Source organism: Erinaceus europaeus, chromosome 14 (genome assembly GCF_950295315.1).
Source record: "Erinaceus europaeus chromosome 14, mEriEur2.1, whole genome shotgun sequence".
Lineage (NCBI taxonomy): Eukaryota > Metazoa > Chordata > Mammalia > Eulipotyphla > Erinaceidae > Erinaceus > Erinaceus europaeus.
In genome coordinates, this window is record NC_080175.1 from 78632913 (window position 1) to 78650288 (window position 17376).

The 17376-nt window shown below is 44.9% G+C and overlaps 1 protein-coding gene and 1 long non-coding RNA gene across 5 annotated transcripts in view; one reads left to right on the forward strand and one right to left on the reverse strand.

The window, feature by feature from the left end:
• The window catches only part of MCF2L2 (MCF.2 cell line derived transforming sequence-like 2), a 201161-nt gene extending 193335 nt beyond the window's left edge, over positions 1-7826 (reverse strand). For all 4 annotated transcript variants that reach the window (XR_009544755.1, XM_060172039.1, XM_060172040.1 and 1 more), the window contains exon 1: positions 7244-7826. Coding sequence is in view for 3 of the 4 variants with exons in the window: in XM_060172039.1 (XP_060028022.1) it covers positions 7244-7319 (76 nt within the window). In the remaining variant the exon portion in view is untranslated. The remainder of the gene's footprint in view (positions 1-7243) is intronic.
• Positions 7827-7964: 138 nt separating this feature from the next.
• On the forward strand, positions 7965-17370 carry LOC132532816 (uncharacterized). Its single transcript, XR_009544757.1, has 3 exons — positions 7965-8287; positions 11375-11877; positions 17185-17370. It is a non-coding gene; the product is annotated as an uncharacterized LOC132532816 (long non-coding RNA).
• Positions 17371-17376: the final 6 nt, after the last annotated feature.

The following is a 17376-nucleotide window of genomic DNA, read 5'->3' on the forward strand; positions in this document are numbered from 1 at the left end:
GCCCCAGGTCCTTATCTGCAGGGGTAAGCTTCATGAGTGCTGGGCTAGCTTCTCGGGCAGGAGACAGACGACCAGGGACTCATGGTTGAGCTCAGAACGCAGTTCAATCTTTATTGATGAGCGGGAATGCAGTGCAATCTATCTAATCCCCATTCATTAGAAAATCCTGTCCTTTATATCTCCGGAGGTAGAAGTGTCAGGTCGGACAAAGGAACGATGTAGGATAGGGGGTGGGGAGAAGGAAAAAGCACATGCGGAAGTATCAAGCTTCCATCTAACCAGTGAGGATTAAACCAATGCCCTGTAGGCAGGGCAGGTCTCAGGTAAAGCAGTGATTATGTAAATAGACCACAGCATTAAGCAGTGCAAGCGAACCTAATGTGATGATCAAAACAGAAGGGATCTTAGAAGCAGAATTAGAAGCAGACCAACACATGAGTGTCGGAGCTGAGCTGCAGGTGTATCTCTCTCTCCCTATCTATCTATCTATCTATCTATCTATCTATCTATCTCCCCCTCTCCCTTCACTTTCTGTCTCTACCCAGAACAAATAAATTAATAAATATTTAAAAAGAAAGAAATGAAACACATTAACTTGAAGAAAAAAAAGCATATATATATATATATATATATACACACATTCAGCCCATATCTAAGACCATGGAAGAACTATTCTTGTTGGAGGTGGTAGAAGTGGTACAGAATTATATCTCTATTATCTTATAATCTTGTAAATCACTAATAAAGATTTAAAAGAAACAAAGGCTTACACCCCACTGCTACATATTTACTACCTTGGCACGTTTAAAGGTTAGAAAGTAGAACTTCAAGACTTAAGTGAGTTACTCTTTGGCAGAAAGTGACTTGGTAAATGAATATCTGTAATGACTGGTAAAATACTTCTACTCCTAAGACTAATGCTTTTTAACTTTCATTAGTTTGGGGTTTTTGTTTGTTTGTTTTGTTTTGTTTTTAAGATCTTTTAAATTCAGCAGTCAGCTATCATTTACTGTTTCCTATAATGAATGAGAAATTAAATCTATAATGAGAAATTAAATCAAGCATAACAATTTATAGGACATGAAGCCAGTCAAGCCTGGCCTTTGATTCTTTTTTGCTCTTCTTTCCCACTTTCCTTTCAATTGATTTAACACTGGTGTACACTATTATAAAGAATTAGAAGTAAGATTTCACACATGTGGGTGAGTGTGTGTGTGTGACTTACCACACCTGTCATTAAATCTCAGAGCCATTACACCACAAAAAAGTTCCTCTACCTGTCCCCCAGTACCCCCCACATACTCTCTCTTTTAGTTACACAGTTTTCAGCTTTCTGATGAGAAGAAATACTTTCAGTCAAATGCTTTCAATATTCATTGCTTTCAACAGTGCCCTGGGCTTCAACTCTATAGTCTAATCCAATTAAATTCAAGCAGGTACAGTGTTTGGCATCTGAGGTGTGTTCTGACCTGTATTGCCTGGTTCTCTGGTAAACAAGCTAGCCTGTGGTTTAGCTTATTTTCACAAACCCATCCATTTTCTCTTAACACTACCAAAATCTCCACTGTTTTCAAGGTGACTGCCTTTAAGCTTAAACTTCTCCCTCTTCTCTCTGTTTACTCAAGTAAAGTTAGTTCCTTTGGGGGAAATCTTTATACTCTCTATTCTCAGAGAATTCCCTTATTCCTGAACAAAGTCTAAGATAAGGGCAGTAGTCTCTGGTAGGCCCTGGTCTTCTTGGTTTGTGTCTCCCAGCGCTGAAGTTCTGTGCTGCAAGGAAGCTAGGCCAAAGACAACCAGGATTTCATGTCATCGGACTGCAGCACCTGAAGCAGAGCTTCTATCCTGTGAGTATTACCCACCTTCTGAGACACTGTCCCCTGGCTGGCAGCTGAGGAGAGCATCTGCTCAGCCAAGCTACCCCAGAATGTAGCTTACTTCACAGCAAGCTCAGAGGAAGCCAGACCACAGTCACTGTTCTTTCCAACTGAGTGGATTCTCTTGAATGAACATTTCATTTGTTCCCTGCTTTTAGTCCAACTTTTAGAGACATTAGAGGTTATCTTTCTTACAGTTTCAATAAGTGATGGTTGTTTTACTTGGCACAGGGTCCACACGGCTACTCCACTCGAGCTAGCATTCTGAAATGGGAGTTCCAACTCTACAGGCCTGTCTGATACTGTCAAATTTCTGTTTCCCGTGGGCAAGAGGCCTTTTATATGTATTTACATGTTTCTTTGTTGTTTGTTTGTTTATTAGAGCACTGCTCAGCTCTGGCTTATGGTGGTACCAGGGCTTTAACCTGGAGCCTCAGGCATGAAAGTCTTTTTGCATAACCACTATGCTATCTCCCCTCAACAGCTTACATGTTTCTTAGATTTTATTTTACATTCTAATTTAGTCATCTATCAAATTTTTGGAGGATTGGCATAAATGTTTTTAGGAGCCCTTAAAGTATCCACAAGCTGGGGCAAAAGGTCTACAAAATAGCATGGGGGGCGGGGTTGAGAGGAGCACTGGCTGGGCACATGTATTACAATGTGCAAGGACCCAGGTTAAAGTCCCCAGTGCCCACCTGCAGTTTTGGAAGGAGGGCTGCAGGCATACCTCCCTCTCTCTCTTCCTCTCTATCTACCCCTTCCCTCTTAATTTCCCTGTCTCTATCCAATAAATAAATAGAGCGATCCAACCTCTCTTGATAAAAAGAATGTTTCAAAGGAGATTTTTCTCTGCTTCAGGGTTTGACTGGGCATAGTCAAACATGAAACGATTTTAGGACAATGAGACAGATCAAAATAACTGTGATACGAGAAGGGCGAGGTAGAGAGTGAGCTGGATTAGAACTATGAAGCCTGTGTGGGGGATTACTGAGCCCATCCAGCTGATGGCTAAGGGCTGCTTGCCACTGTCTGCAAGCCCCACATGAACTGCATGTGTCCTATCTAGCAAAATCCAAGAGCAACCTGAGATGCATTCGTGGAAAGCCCATCTTCATTAGGCCGTACCTCTGCCGAGAAATAGCATCACAGCAAAGGCTGCAGAGACAAACTCAAGGGCTGAAAGAGATGTGTGGAGAAAGCCAAACAAGTCTCTAAAGTTGTTTGACTTCTGACTCTAACGTTCTGTAATTCCACCAGTGTGACTCAATAATCAGAATAAAGGAGAAAGGTGGGTTCTACCTATGTCCTGCACGGGGAAAAGGCCTACATGGATACTGCTAACATATGGACGTGTTTTTTTTCTTCTTTTTTTTTTTGCCATCAAGGTTATAGCTATCGTCTACTCTCAGTAGTCCTCTTTTTCCTCATTTTATTCTTACTTTCTTTCATTGGATATGGCAGAAAGTAATTGAAAGGGGGCCGGGACCAGGTGATAGCACACCTGGTTAAGTGCACACATTACAATGTTCAAGAACCCACGTTCAAGCCCCTGGTCCCTACATGCAGGGGGAAAGCTTCGCAAGTGGTGAAGCAGGGCTGCAGGTGTCTCTCTGTCTCTTTCCCACCCTATCTCCACTCCCCTCTCAATTTCTCTCTGTCTTTATCCAATAATAAGTAAATAAAAGAGGTGAGGGAGATAGAGAAGGAAAGAGATCGAGCCCCTAGCTCCCCACCTGAGGGGCAGGGGAGAGGGAGGCAGTGTCCCATTTCATAGGCAGTGAAGCAGGTCTGCAGGTGTCTATCTTTCTCTCCCCCTCTCTGTCTTCCCCTCCTCTCTCCATTTCTCTCTGTCCTATCCAATAACAATAACAGCAACAAGGGCAACAAAAATAAGAAAAAAATGGCCTCCAGGAGCAGTGAATTCGTAGTGCAGGCACCAAGCCCCAGTGATAACCCTGGAGGCAAAAAAAAAAAGAGGGAAAACACAGAAGAATACAGCTGAAGACCTGAATCACCCAAGGTGACCCACGACAGGTACAAAAATACCAAGTATGGGGGCAAGACTACAAGAGTGTCAGATAGAAAAGCATTTATATATTTCTGCTTTTTTTTTTTTTTTGCCTCTAGGGTTATTGCTGGGACTCGGTGCCTGCACTACAAATCCACTGCTCCTGGTGGCCATTTTTTCCAACTTATGTATATGGCAGAGAGAAATTGAGAGGGAAGGGGAGGATAGAGAGGAAGAAAGACACCTGCAGACCTACTACACCATTTGTGAAGCGACCCCCCTGCAGGTGAGGAAACAGGGTCTCGAACTGGGATCCTTGCACAGATCCTTATGCTTCGTACTATGTGCACTTATTCAGTGTGCCACCACCTGGTCCCCCAAAAAACATTTATATATTTCAGGCCACATAGAAGACTACGCAAGAGTAACATGAAAGGCATGGAATACAGAAGTGCTGTTGGCTATTGTTCACTGCAGGCAAAGATCAGAGTCTGGTGCAACGGTAAGCCAGGAAGAAGTGACGTCCTGAAGCCGATCACAAGTAGGCAGCAGCAGGAATGGACATGAGGAAAGAGATGAAAGGGATTTTCAGAAATCCACAGGTCCCAGACCGGAACTGTCGATTTTAATGGACTGTACACACAGCAGATACTGCAGCTGGAGCAGGAAATGACTGAGGAAGGACTCAGGTGGCAGAGTGAATATGGAAGTGTGTGGCGTTACCCTGGTGGGTGGCTGAGATGGAAAGGGGGTGGGTGTTATAACCCACAACTTTATTGCAAGCATTTACTTCCCCCCCCCCACCTTGTCCTCTCTGTCTTTCATGGCTTCAGGATAATTTTTTCAATTAGAAAGAGAGAGAAAGAGATGGAGACAGAGAGTGGGAAAGACACAACAGCACTGAAGCTTCCCCCAATGTGGTGGGGGTTGGGCTTGAACCTGGGTTGTGAGAGTGGCAAAGAAGGTGCACCAGCCCTCCAAATGTTCTCAGCCCTCCCTCCTACCCCACCCTGCCCATCACAATCCCAACCCTGCAGAGACCAATCAGCTAGAGAGGAAGGGACACAGAGCCAGTCCACCCCAAACAGAGGGTGTGAAGATCTGTGGCCAGGTCACCCCTGAAAGCTCAGAGGATGGGCCTCCTGCACCTCAATGCCTTCATTTGTAAAACAGGGATAATAGAGACCCCGCTGGCTTCACAGGTTTGTGAGGTCACATGGGAGGAGGCCAGAAAAAAAAAAAAAAGCTGCAGAGCAGCACATTCCAGGAGCCATCAGAGGCTCTTTGAGGGCAAAAACAGCAAGTGTGTGTTTGATCCTAGAAGCAGGGAGGGAGTAAAAGTGACAAGAAAATGGCACAGCCCAGGCCAGGAATACTGCCCACTAGAGCATCCAGAGAAACAGAGGGACCTGAACCATCACACAAGCCCATCTCCTCACCTGAGAAAGTTTTACCCTGGGAAAGGCTCAGCCCAGGAGCCTGGGCAGCAGCTAAGGCCCAGGGATACAATTAATAACAGCCACATTTTCTTTTTCTTTTTTTTTTTTTAACATTTTTAAATATTTATTTATTTATTCCCTTCTGTTGCCCTTGTTGTTTTATTGTTGTAGTTAGTATTGTTGTTGCTATTGGATAGGACAGAGAGAAATGGAGAGAGGAGGGGAAGACAGAGGGGGAAAGAAAGATAGATACCTGCAGATCTGCTTCACCACTTGTGAAACAACTCCCCTGCATGTGGGGAGTCAGGGACTAGAACGGGGATCCTTACGCCAGTCCTTGCACTTTGCACCATGTGCACTTAACCCACTGCGCTACCCCCCCCCACTCCCCCCAACCACATTTCGAGAGTGTTTTATCCATCTTATCTTAGAAGCATTCTTTGAGGTGGGTGGGAAAGGATCATGAAAATCCCCATTTTTCATGACAAAGGAGGTGTTCTACTGGATAAAGTGTTGGACTCTCAAGCATGAGGTTCTGAGTTCAGTCCCTAGCCTGTGCCAGAATGATGTATTTTTTTCTTTTATTTTGATCGTGTGCTCAATAATAAATTCTAAAAACAAACAAAAAAAAAGATTTTTAAATACCATCTTTACCACATGAGGTTGAATGATTTTTGTCCAGGGAAAAGATTCAAGTCAAGCCCAGATGGTCACAGTCCCTGTCCAGAGTTCCCTCCCTGAACCTGAACAATGTCATGGCATTTAGCACAAACACAAAAACTCCACTTTCTGTTCCATTAGAAGATATTTAACTTCTGATTTTATCCTGCCTTCAACCCTAACTCACATTTGGCCTTCTCTATCAGAGTTCTGTCAGCCTTTCGTTTTAAAGAAAAGCCAGGTGGATGGACACACTGGGTACCAGAAACATTTATCAAAAAACAGAACCATCAAAACTGAGGCTTCCCATAGAGACCTTCTTCGCCAAGGGCAAAGCCCACAGGTGCTCAGGCCCTCCGTGCACTAGACTAGGGGCTCAGCACAATGATGCCTGTGACTGAAGCATCATCGAACACAGACACCAGGAAGGCAGTTCCAACAAGTGGGCAGAAGACCAGGGAGGAAACTGCAGGGCTGCACCACTGGAGATCGTTCTTGCAATCTAGGGAGGGTCTCAAAGTGGTGTGAGCTGCAGAGAAAATGATCTAGCTGATAACTCTCTGACCCCAAAGGTTCTCAACCTGGATGTAATTTTATTAGGGGAGGTCCGCGGCAGGAGGCAAGAAGAAACCGCGCTAAGGAGGAATGACATGATTCTCTGTCTTCGTGTCCTCTTTACTAATCGAGGACCAGTCTTTCCAACACAGTCCTTTATGTCAGGAGTAAGGTATGTAGGTTTTGCTGATGTTTTAATTCATGCAAGAAGATTAGAATTGCTGGGGCGGGTAGTGGGGTAGGGAAGTGGGGTGGGGTTGGGGGGGATCTTGCAAATGCTTCTCTCAGGATTCAGTAGGGGTGTGCCCCCTCCCCCCCGCCAGCCCCCAGGCAGCATCCCAGCGGAGCCGGGAGCCCATTTGCACAGCAGCCCTCAGGGTAACCTGCATCGGGCGGCTTGGTACTTTCTGCTTCGCTCCTCGGATTCCCTCTCCTTCCATCGCACACGTCCCAGTCTCCCCCGCGTTCACAAGGGGGAGGGGATCGGTTGGAACTATCCAGAAGGGCCTGCTCACCATTCGCCCAGGGCGGAGGGAGACCCCAGAGCCACCCACCACTGCCGCCCCCAGCACTGATCCCCTGTCCTTCTCTGGCCCAGACTGGAGAGTGACAGCCCCCCCACCACCACACTTCCACCATAGATGAAACACAAGGTGGAAAGAAAAATAAATAAATAATAAATAAATAAATGCTTCATTTACCGACATGAGTGATCACCGTGGCCAGACGCCGCCCGAGCTCCTGGGGGGCCATCTCTCCTTGGAGCCCAAACAGCATGTGGCTGCCACGACACGGGCGCCTCCTCCCTCGCCGCTCCAGCCGCGCCCTGCAGTCGGGGGGCTCGCAGTCGGGGCCCGGCCGTGCAAGTCCCGGCCGTGCGCGGAGCCGGGGCGCCGCCTTCCGGAGCAGGTGCGCGGGCTCCTGCACCCGCGGCCCGGGGATCCAGGGATCCGGGGAAACTGGGGGTCTGAAGGCCCGGGAATCCGTGATCCGGGGGTCTGAGGTGTCTGAGGACGGGGAGGAGGGCCGGGTCCCGGGGATGCAGGGGCCTGGGGGTCCGGTGTCCAGGTCGCGGCTGCAGCGCCGCCTCCAGGGCAGCCGGGAGCGAGGACGCCGGGCTGCGCGCAGCCGTGTGCCCGGGCTGGAGCCGAGGGCGGACCGCCGGGCCCTCAGCTCCTCGGCGCCGCCCCCGAGTCCAGCTCGCCCGCCCGAGGGCGCTGCCGGGCCCCGAGGCGCAGGCGCTCCAGCTCCGCCCAGCCCGCCGCGTGGGTGGAAGCCGCGCCCCTTCCCGGGCTGGGGGGGTCGTAGTGCTGCTCTCGCCAGGGGTTGGCCGGGCGCGGCGTCGCCTTGAGGCCAGAGCCCGGGGGCGCAGGGGCTGCCCATCTCCTGACTCCGGGTGGTGAAGGCTGTTCCCGGTGGTGGGGGCGCCTGGGCTCTGCCCCGCTGCCCTGAGAGTCGCGTGGCGCGGGGAGGGGGCTGCGCAGGGGCGCAGGGCGGGGCGCGCAGGTGAGCTCGCGGCTCTAGGTGCGGCTCAGGGGCACAAATCCATCCCATAACCGGGCCTTGGAAGGGATCTTCCCAACTTCAGAGTGCCATGACCACCTTTATATTTGGCCAGTAAAAAGCCAAGCCCCAAACATCCAGTTTCAATTTCTGGTGGTACCCACCATCCCAGGAGACGTCGTTACATGTTTTCTGTGAGGACTGTGGACTGTGCCCAAGACTGATGTTCGTCCACCTGCCAAGTAAGTATTGCGCAGGGTCATTTGGGCACTTCGCCTGCAACAGTTCGCGAGCGTTTTCATAGCAACTTTTTTTTTTTTTTTTTTTTTGGGAGAGATTCAGAAAGGGTTAAGGACACGATGGAACAAGATCGCTTTCTGGCTATTCAGAATTTCTCGGTCTTTCATTTCTCAGCTCTGTTTATGGTAGTGCTGAGTAATGAACCTGAGACCTGGGAGTCTCAGGCATTAGTCTTTTTTGCAAAACCATTATGCTGTCTCCCTAGCCAGAGTCGTGAGTAATTTCAAGGAGCCAAACAGGTGTTTCCTGTGACCCTGTGGCCCAGTCAGAGGTCACTGTGCGTGTGGCCACTAGATGCCAGCCTATTACTAAGGAGATAGATGATTTGGACATTATGGACTTCGCAGGTGCATTGGCCTCCATTCCAGGTTCTTAACATTAGTGAGTCGTGAAGAAAAAAGGGAGACAGAATAGGGTAGGGGAGAATGGGGCCAGCAAAGCTTCGGAATAGGAGAGAGAGAGAGAGAGAGAGAGAGAGAAGGAGAGAGAGAGAAGGAGAAGGAGGTAGAAAATAAATTACACTCCAGACTGCTGCTCTCCTTCCCCACATCTGCATCTTCCCTCCCCAAAGGTTTCCATGGAGATGGATTGGCTCGATTTACAGCAAGATTTAGTAAACTGTGCCTGTCCTCAGAAACCCACTGACACATGCCCTGAGCCATGGGGTGGGGTGGGGGGGGCAGACCCAGGATTTCCAAGTTTCCTTTTTTCAATTCTGAAATCCCTCACCTGTTACTAAGAAGAAACAACCAATAGCCCTGCCTCCTGCTCCTCCATGCAAACTGGCAAACACCCTTGCTACTTCCTCTCCTTCCACCCTACCCTCCTCTTCAGTGCCTCTTGTTCTCACTTGTCCAAGCACCACCCTCCTGGTGGAAGACTACTAGCACTGCCTCTGACAATAAAGAGAAAGATAAAGGACCCACCCTGGCATTCTTTACTGGGAAAAGATTTTAAACATACAATAAAAAGAATTAAAAAATACATATATGCCACCTGATTTAACACTAACATGTCCAATACTTACGTGTAATTTTAATTTATATATATTTTTAAGTAATTTATTTAGGTGGCTGGGCAGTGGCACACCCAGTTAAACACACATAGTGTTAAGCACAAAAATGATTTATGTAAATTTTTATGAGAGAGACACTAGGGCACTGCTCAGCTCTGGCATTTAGTCAGGTTTTTGTTTTGTGTGAGTGTATGCATGTACACGTGTGTACACCTAGGGCTTCAAACGTTATTTCACCACTCTAGTCACTTTTCTTCCAGGGTTATCGATGGTGCTCAGTGCCTGCACTAAGAATCCACTGCTCCTAGAGGCCATTTTTTTTTTTCCATTTTGTTGCCATTGTTGTTGGATAGGACAGAGAGAAATGGAGAGAGGAGGGGAAGACAGGTAGAGACAGATAGACACCTGCAGACCTGCTTCACTGCCTGTGAAGCAACTCCCCTGTAGGTGGGGAGCCAGGGGATTGAACCGGGATCCTTACACCAGTCCTTGTGCTTTGCGCCACGTACGCTTAACTCCCTGCTACCGCCTGACTCCCATAATGTTACTTCTAAAATATTTACTTATTAGAGAGAGAGAGAGAGAACCAGAGAACCAGATCATCAGTCTGGGTATTCAATATTGATGATCAAAGTCAAGATTTCATTTACCTGCTATGTCACCTTCCAGATCACTTGTGGCCATATGTTATTATAAATATGTCCAAGCCCATAAAAATACAGCACTGAGAGAACTCTAATATGCACTTTCCCTGATTATGATGTGTCAGTACAGGTCCATCCATCAATTCTCTCTCTCTCTCTGTCTCTCTCTCTCTGTCTCTCTCTCTGTCTCTTTTTTTTTTTTTTTGCCTCCATGGCTATCTCTGGGGCCTTGGTGCCTGCACTATGAATCCACTGCTCCTGGAGGCCATTTTTTCCCCTTTTGTTGCCCTTGTTGTTCATCTTTACTGTTATTATTGTTGTTGTTATTGCTGCCATTGTTGTTGGATAGGACAGAGAGAAATGGAGAGGAGGGGAAGACAGAGAGAGGGGGAAAGAAAGATAGGCACCTGCAGACCTGCTTCACCGCTTGTGAAGTAACCCCCCCTGCAGGTGGGGAACCCGGGGCTCAAACCTGGATCCTTAAGACTGTCCTTGTGCTTTCCGCCACCTGCACTTAACCCACTACTGCCCGGCCCACCAGGTCCATCAATTCTAAAAAATGCACTATTCTTTTGGTTGATGATAGGAGAGCCTTTGCATGTATTTGGGCAGGAGATATATGGAAAGTTAGGGCGTCTTCTTCGATTTTACTGTGACCTTAAAATCATTTTTAAAAAAGAAAATAAAAACAACAAGGGCAACAAAAGGGAATAAATAAATACTAAAAAAAAGTTAAAAAAAATAAATAAAATATACAAACTGCAGCTGAATTCTGGAGACAAAATATGCATCATCAAGACTATAGCAAACAGAACTGTATACAGGAAAGGTGCTAAGGAATTAACCACAAAAAAATAAGTGATAATTATGTGGCATGATAGGTTAGCTAACAATATGCTGGCAGTTGCACTGCAATATATAAATGCATCAAATCAACGTTTCAAATAAAACACTATTACATACCAATTATAATTTTAAAAGATAGCATTATAGAAACGTACTAAGTAAGCTATTTAAAGTTCTGTAGTTTCAGTTTTAAGACAAGAGAACGATTGGAATACAGTTTTCACCTTTCTGAAATCCTTCATAAATTTGTCTATTCTATTGCCCATGGCACTCATATCTTAGCACCCTCTTCTCATCAGATCTGCGGATTGAGGTTATAGGGTTCCTCTCCCTGAGGCCCTCTAGAGGTGGAACTGCGCTAATCACAAGGGGCAGTCATTTTCCGGTATCCAAGAGACCTAAGAACCTGGAGGGGCGACATATCGAAGGGGCGGAGGAAACAGGGACCACACCCACAGAGGCTCGCAACCTGATTGGCCCATCGTGGCCACTGACTGATTACTCTGCAATTTGATTGGCTCTAGCGGCGGCTGCCTTGCTTGGATTGGCCTGACCTGGACGGAGACCAGAGGAGAACAAGGCATGAGCATGGAGGCGCAGAGGGGTGATGGGGGAATGACCGAGGCCTGCTCAGCTCCACGCAGAGGGCTGCGGGCACATGCCGATGGCCTTTGTGCCATTCGTGATGCAGGTGACGCGGAGAGGAGGCAGGGGCGGTAGCACATCCGGAGCCTGGCTGGGTCAGTGGGGCAGAAGCAGGGGTAGAGGGTGTAGGACGGGGAGTAGGCCGGCCTGGGAGGTGAGAGGCGGAGGGACTAGGCTGCCGGGAGGAGGTGGCCTGGAGGGAACCATCAGCTTCTCCGGGTGCTCTGCTCCCAGCCCCACCTCGGAGAGGGGCCCACCTACACCTGGCCCGCCCTTCCCTTCTCCCTCCCTGGGTTTATCCTCCAACGCAGCTTCAGCCTTGAGGGGATGAGAGGAATGCAGCTGGGCCCACAGTCCTCCGAGCACCCCTTCGTCAGAAGAGGTAAGAATATGGTTGGCAGTGGTATGACAGTACACATTTTTTTTTTTGCAGAAGTGTGCAGATTTACCCCAAAACTTTAAACTAATGTTTTTTAAAAAAATTTTATGAGAGGAAGGGTTTTTAAAAAATAATGTTGCCAGATATACCAATCAAAATCCAGAAAGCTAGTTAAACTTAAGATAAATAATTTTAGTATGGGGGCTGAGGAGATAGCATAATGGTTATGCAAATGCCTTAAAATCCTGAGGCTCTGAGATCTCAGGTTCAATCCCCAGCACCACCGTAAGCCAGAACTGAGCAGTGTTCTGTTCTCTTTCTCTCAGTATTTTTCCTCTTTATCTACTCTTTCTCATTAAAATATAGTAAATGAAAATGTTTTTTAAAAATTATTTAAAAAATGTAAAAAAATTATAATTTTAGTATGAATATGCCTGAAAAAAAGTAAAATAAAACAAACATGGGATTTGCCTGACATTTAAGTGGGCATTCTGGGATTTTGTTTTCTTTTTCTTTCTTTCTTTTTTTTTTTTAATTTGCAACCCTTGGCAGGAATAACAGTGATTGCATCCAACCACTTACTGTTTATTCAGAACACTCTTTGTGTGGGGAGGGAGAATTGGTATAATCCACTAATAAAACCCAAAGGGAAATATCTAACTAAAGTCACCCAACTTGTGACTAATGCGGTCAAGAGGAAAGCTTGAAAGCCTGTTTCAAGGAGAACAATACCAGGTGATCTCATTCATAGGTGATATTTTAAAAAAAAAAAAAAAAGCAAAGTATGGAAAAAGAAAAGTAATTTTTGACTTTGCAATAAAAAATAATAAAGCAGGGGAAAATATATGGTGAAACATTAATAGACTGGTCTGTTTCAGCAGATTCAAATACTCAAAGGGAGAGGGGGTGGAAGGAGCTGAAAGGCAGCTGGACAAAAAAAAGTTCCATCTTAAGACTTCAGTCAGCTATGCTATTCAGAGATCCATGGGCATTCCTCCTCATTACTGGATTTTTAAAATTTATTTATTTATTTATTTATTTATCTCCAGGGTTATCGCTGCAGCTTAGTGCCTGCGCTATGAATCCACTTCTCCTGGAGGTCACTTTTCCCATTCGTTGCCCTAGTTGCTGTTATTGTTGCTATTGCTGTTGTTGGATAGGACAGAGAGAAATGGAGAGAGGAGGGGAAGACAGAGAGGGAGAGAGAAAGACAGACACCTGCAGACCTGCTTCACTGAGCCGGCCTCAAACCCGGATCCTTACTCTGGTCTTTGCACTTCGTGCCATGTGCACTTGACCCACTGTGCTACTGCCTGGCCTCCTAGAATTAAATTTTGTAATAAACACAAATTTATTTTGCAGAGAAATGGAAAAATAGTTTATATTCAACTTCCTCACTGTGGCATTTACCTCATATTTTTAAGAAAGAAAATATAGGGAGTCGGGCGGTAACGTAGCGGGTTAAGCACCCGTGGCGCAAAGCGCAGGGACCAGCGTAAGGATCCCGGTTCCAGACCCCGGCTCCCCACCTGTACGGAGTTCAACTCACAGGCGGTGAAGCAGGTCTGCAGGTGTCTTTCTCTCTCCCTCTCTATCTTCCTCTCCTCTCTCCATTTCTCTCTGTCCTATCCAACAACGACGACAACAACAATAATAACTACAACAACAATAAAAGCAGGGGCAATAAATACATATTAAAAAATCTAAAAAAAATTTTTTTTAAATATATAACTGAAAACTATCAAGAAATATTGCCTTTATGATTATGAATAAGTCTTTTAAAAAATATTTATTTTTTAATAAATTAAAGATAAAGACAGAAATTGAGAATGGAGTGGGAGATAGGGAAAGAGACAGAGATACCTGCAGACCTGCTTCATCACTTGTCTTCCCCTGCAGGTGGGAAGTAGGAGCTTGGCCCCTGGTCCTTTCATACCATAATGTCTGCACTTAACCAGGTGTACCACCACCCAGCCCCCAATGAGAGTATATTTTATGTATTATTGATAATACACAGATGGCATGCCATTTGGCATTGTTGTCCATGGAAACAGCTGTGGTCGGATGTTTCAGGAGAGCCATACACCACTGTGGAGACATGTTCAGGCAAAGTAGTATATAGGTTAAGCGCTCAAATTCTGGGTGACACACACCTATGTTCAAAGCCCAGCCCACCACGTTGATGGCAGTTTGCAAGTGACAGGATTAGTCTTTCAGCCTCCTCTTCCGGAGAATTGCTGATGCCTGCATCCACTTCACAGAGTCCTTTAGCGATTCCTTGTCAAGTTTCTGGAACACCAGAAACAACTGATTTTAGCTTTTATTTATCTTTATAATTTGATCATCAGTAAGTATAGATATTTTGCAAAAATAATGTTTCTTTAAATTTATAAGAGCCCAACAATTTATAAATGTCATAGATATCTTTTTTTTTTTTTCCTAACACCAGAGCACTGCCCAGCTCTGGCTTATTCAACCTGGGACTTTGGAGCCTCAGGCATGAGAGTATCTTTGCATAACTATTATGCTATCTACCCCCATCCCATGTCATAGGTATCTTGAACTTCTTTATTATTATTTTTTTTGCATTTATTTATTTTCCCCTTTGTTGCCCTGGTTATTTTTATTGTTGTTGTAGTTATTGTTCTTGTTATTGATGTCGTTCGTCATTGTTGGATAGGACATAGAGAGGAGGGGAAGACAGAGGGGGAGAGAAAGGCAGACACCTGCAGACCTGCTTCACTGCCTATGAAGCGACTCCCCTGCAGGTGGGGAACCGGGGACTCAAACCCAGATCCTTACGCCAATCCTTGCGCTTCACGCCACGTGTGCTTAACCTGCTGCGCTACTGCCCGACTCCCTTGAACTTTTTATCTTTTTTGTTTGTTTTTTATCATTGCTCTGAGTTGACTTTTTTGAGATAGAAAGAGCAAGAGAAAGAAATAGAGGGAGAGAAAGACAGCAAAGCACTGAGGCTCCCCCCAAGTGCAGTGGAAGCCAGGTTCCGGGGACTGTGTACAAGGAAAAACAGGTACCTTCCCAAGCAATATAATAATGCTCAATAAAAGTTAAAGTAGATGCTTTGGACCATAATAATCAACATTGCCAAATTAAATATCTGTAAGTTAGTGTAATAGTATATCAGATATCTGTAAGTTAGGCCAATGCTATAAAATGTTTATATATAAACTTCACTCATTTTTCCCACTTAAGTTTTATATGATTTTTCATTTTCATTGTGTTTTTAAATAAGGAGAAATACTGCTACGTGTCGAGAGAACAAGATTGCGAGGTAATGATTAAAGCCAGAAAACAGGTCAGAAGCTCTCCTGCCTTGTATATTGGTTTTTTTAATTGCTTGTAGTAGTAAGGTAGTTTACTTCCAAGCTAGTCCATAAAATTACTCTTGGGAACTTTCTAATTTTTGTTAAAGAAAAATAAAAATGGGGCCAGTGTGGTGGCACAGCTGGTTCAGTACACATATTACAGTACTCAAGGCCCAGGTTCAAGTCCCTGTCCCCAACTACAGGGGGAAAGCTTCATGAGTGGTGAGGTAGGGCTGCAGGTGTCTCTTTGTCTCTTTGTCTCTCTCTCCCTCCCCTCTTAATTTCTTTCTGTCTTCTAATAAATAATTTTTAAAAAGAAGAAAAAGAAAAAAAGAATAAAAAGGTTCTACCTAGGAAGGAATCTAGAATTATGAAGACTGAAGTTTTAACCACAGCACCACCAATAGTCACAGCTAACTGGTACTCTGGTAGAAAAAATAAAATAAATAAAATGAAGCAATGATGTTTGCACAGGACTTGGTCCCAAAATGTACACTCAAAATTGGTCTAAAAGGAGGCTCAGCAGTATCACCTATATATGAGGCCCTGGATTCATTCCCTGGCCACACGTAATAAAATTTTCTATTTTTCAAGTAATACGATATTCCCTAAGGCAGCATCTAATTCAGATTTTAAAAGACTTTGAAACAAAGAACATAAATGAGCTACTAGTTCAAGTAAGACCTCTGTTTTTCTGAAGTTAGACTTGATCTCTCAATGTGTTGTCCACTGGGACCTTGCTCCTGTATGGTTCCACTGCTCTCAAGAGACTTTATTTTTTTCTTTTTCTATTGTTTTAAAGATTTATTTTATTAATGGAAGAGAGAGAAAGAGAGACAGAGAAATACAATACTCTGGCACAAATGACGTTGGGGATCAAAGTCAGGGCCTCGTGCATGAGAGTCCAGTACTTTATCTGCTCCGTCATCTGGGCCACATGTTTTTTCCTTTCAATTACAGACACAGAGGGTGAGCGAGACAGTAAGAAGAGATACCACAGCACTGCTTTGCCATGCATGTCGCTTCCCTCCATCCACACCGTGCACGGTGCTTCTGTGTGGTGCTGAAGGCAGGCACTCACATCCTTGAGCTTGGTGAAGTATGCACTCTACCAAGTGATCTGCCATCTAGGCCCTGAATTTTGCCTTCCTTGATTTAATAAGATGAAATAAGATGAAAAGATGATGTGTTTACCTCTCTGGGAGTATGGACCAAAATTCTTTTTTGGGGTGCAAAAGGTGGGAGTTCTGGCTTCTGTAATTGCTTCTCCATTGAATATGAGCCTTGCCATGCCATTTGTTTTTAAGTTTAAATGCAGTTCTGTAACAGGAGAATAGCGGTGATCTGTAGTTAGCTGGGAACCTTTGTCACTTGTGATGCATCTGTTGTTGCTGTTTGTGGCGCTCGATGCTGTATTAGCCAGAAAGCTTTACTTAAAACCATAGGCATCAAGATGATGGCATGTATGGCTCACAGTTTCCTGCTGGAAAGATTTACTTATTTTATTATTATAATTTTTTATTTTTATTTTTTTTACCAGAGCACTACTCAGCTCTGGGTTATGGTGGTGTGGGGATTGAACCTGGGATTGTGGAGCCTCAAGCATGAGAGTCTCTTTGCTTAACCATTATGCTGTCTATGCCCACAAGATACATTTTTTTAAATGAACAATAATCAGTGACTATGTATCCAAACAACTTGTTTTGGTACTGTAAATACAAGACTTGCTTTATATTGTTCAATTCTTCAATTAATTTAAGATAAGATTCTAAAAGGAATCTTTCTCTTGAAACAGTCTAATTAGTCTGCAACTGTAAAACTGGAAGTGATTCCGTGTTGTGCTACTTAAAAACTATTTGAAGATGAGAATCTTCATCTAAGTATGAACTGTTCAGCATGGAGCTGTATACTTTGAAAGCCATTAGATAGAGCCTTTGTTTCTACAGATTAAATTTTTTGTTTTGTTTTGTTTCTATTTTACCAGAACACTGCTCAACTCTGGTTTGAGGTGGTGCTGGGGATTGAGCCTAAAACCTTGGTGGGAGCAATCTGACAAGTCTACTTTGTGGAACTGGTGTTGAAGAGGAAGTGCAAAGACTGTAGGTTAATGAAACCCATAGGATCTGCACTCCAGTGAGAACAGTTGATATGTTAAATAGCAGAAATCCTCATAAGT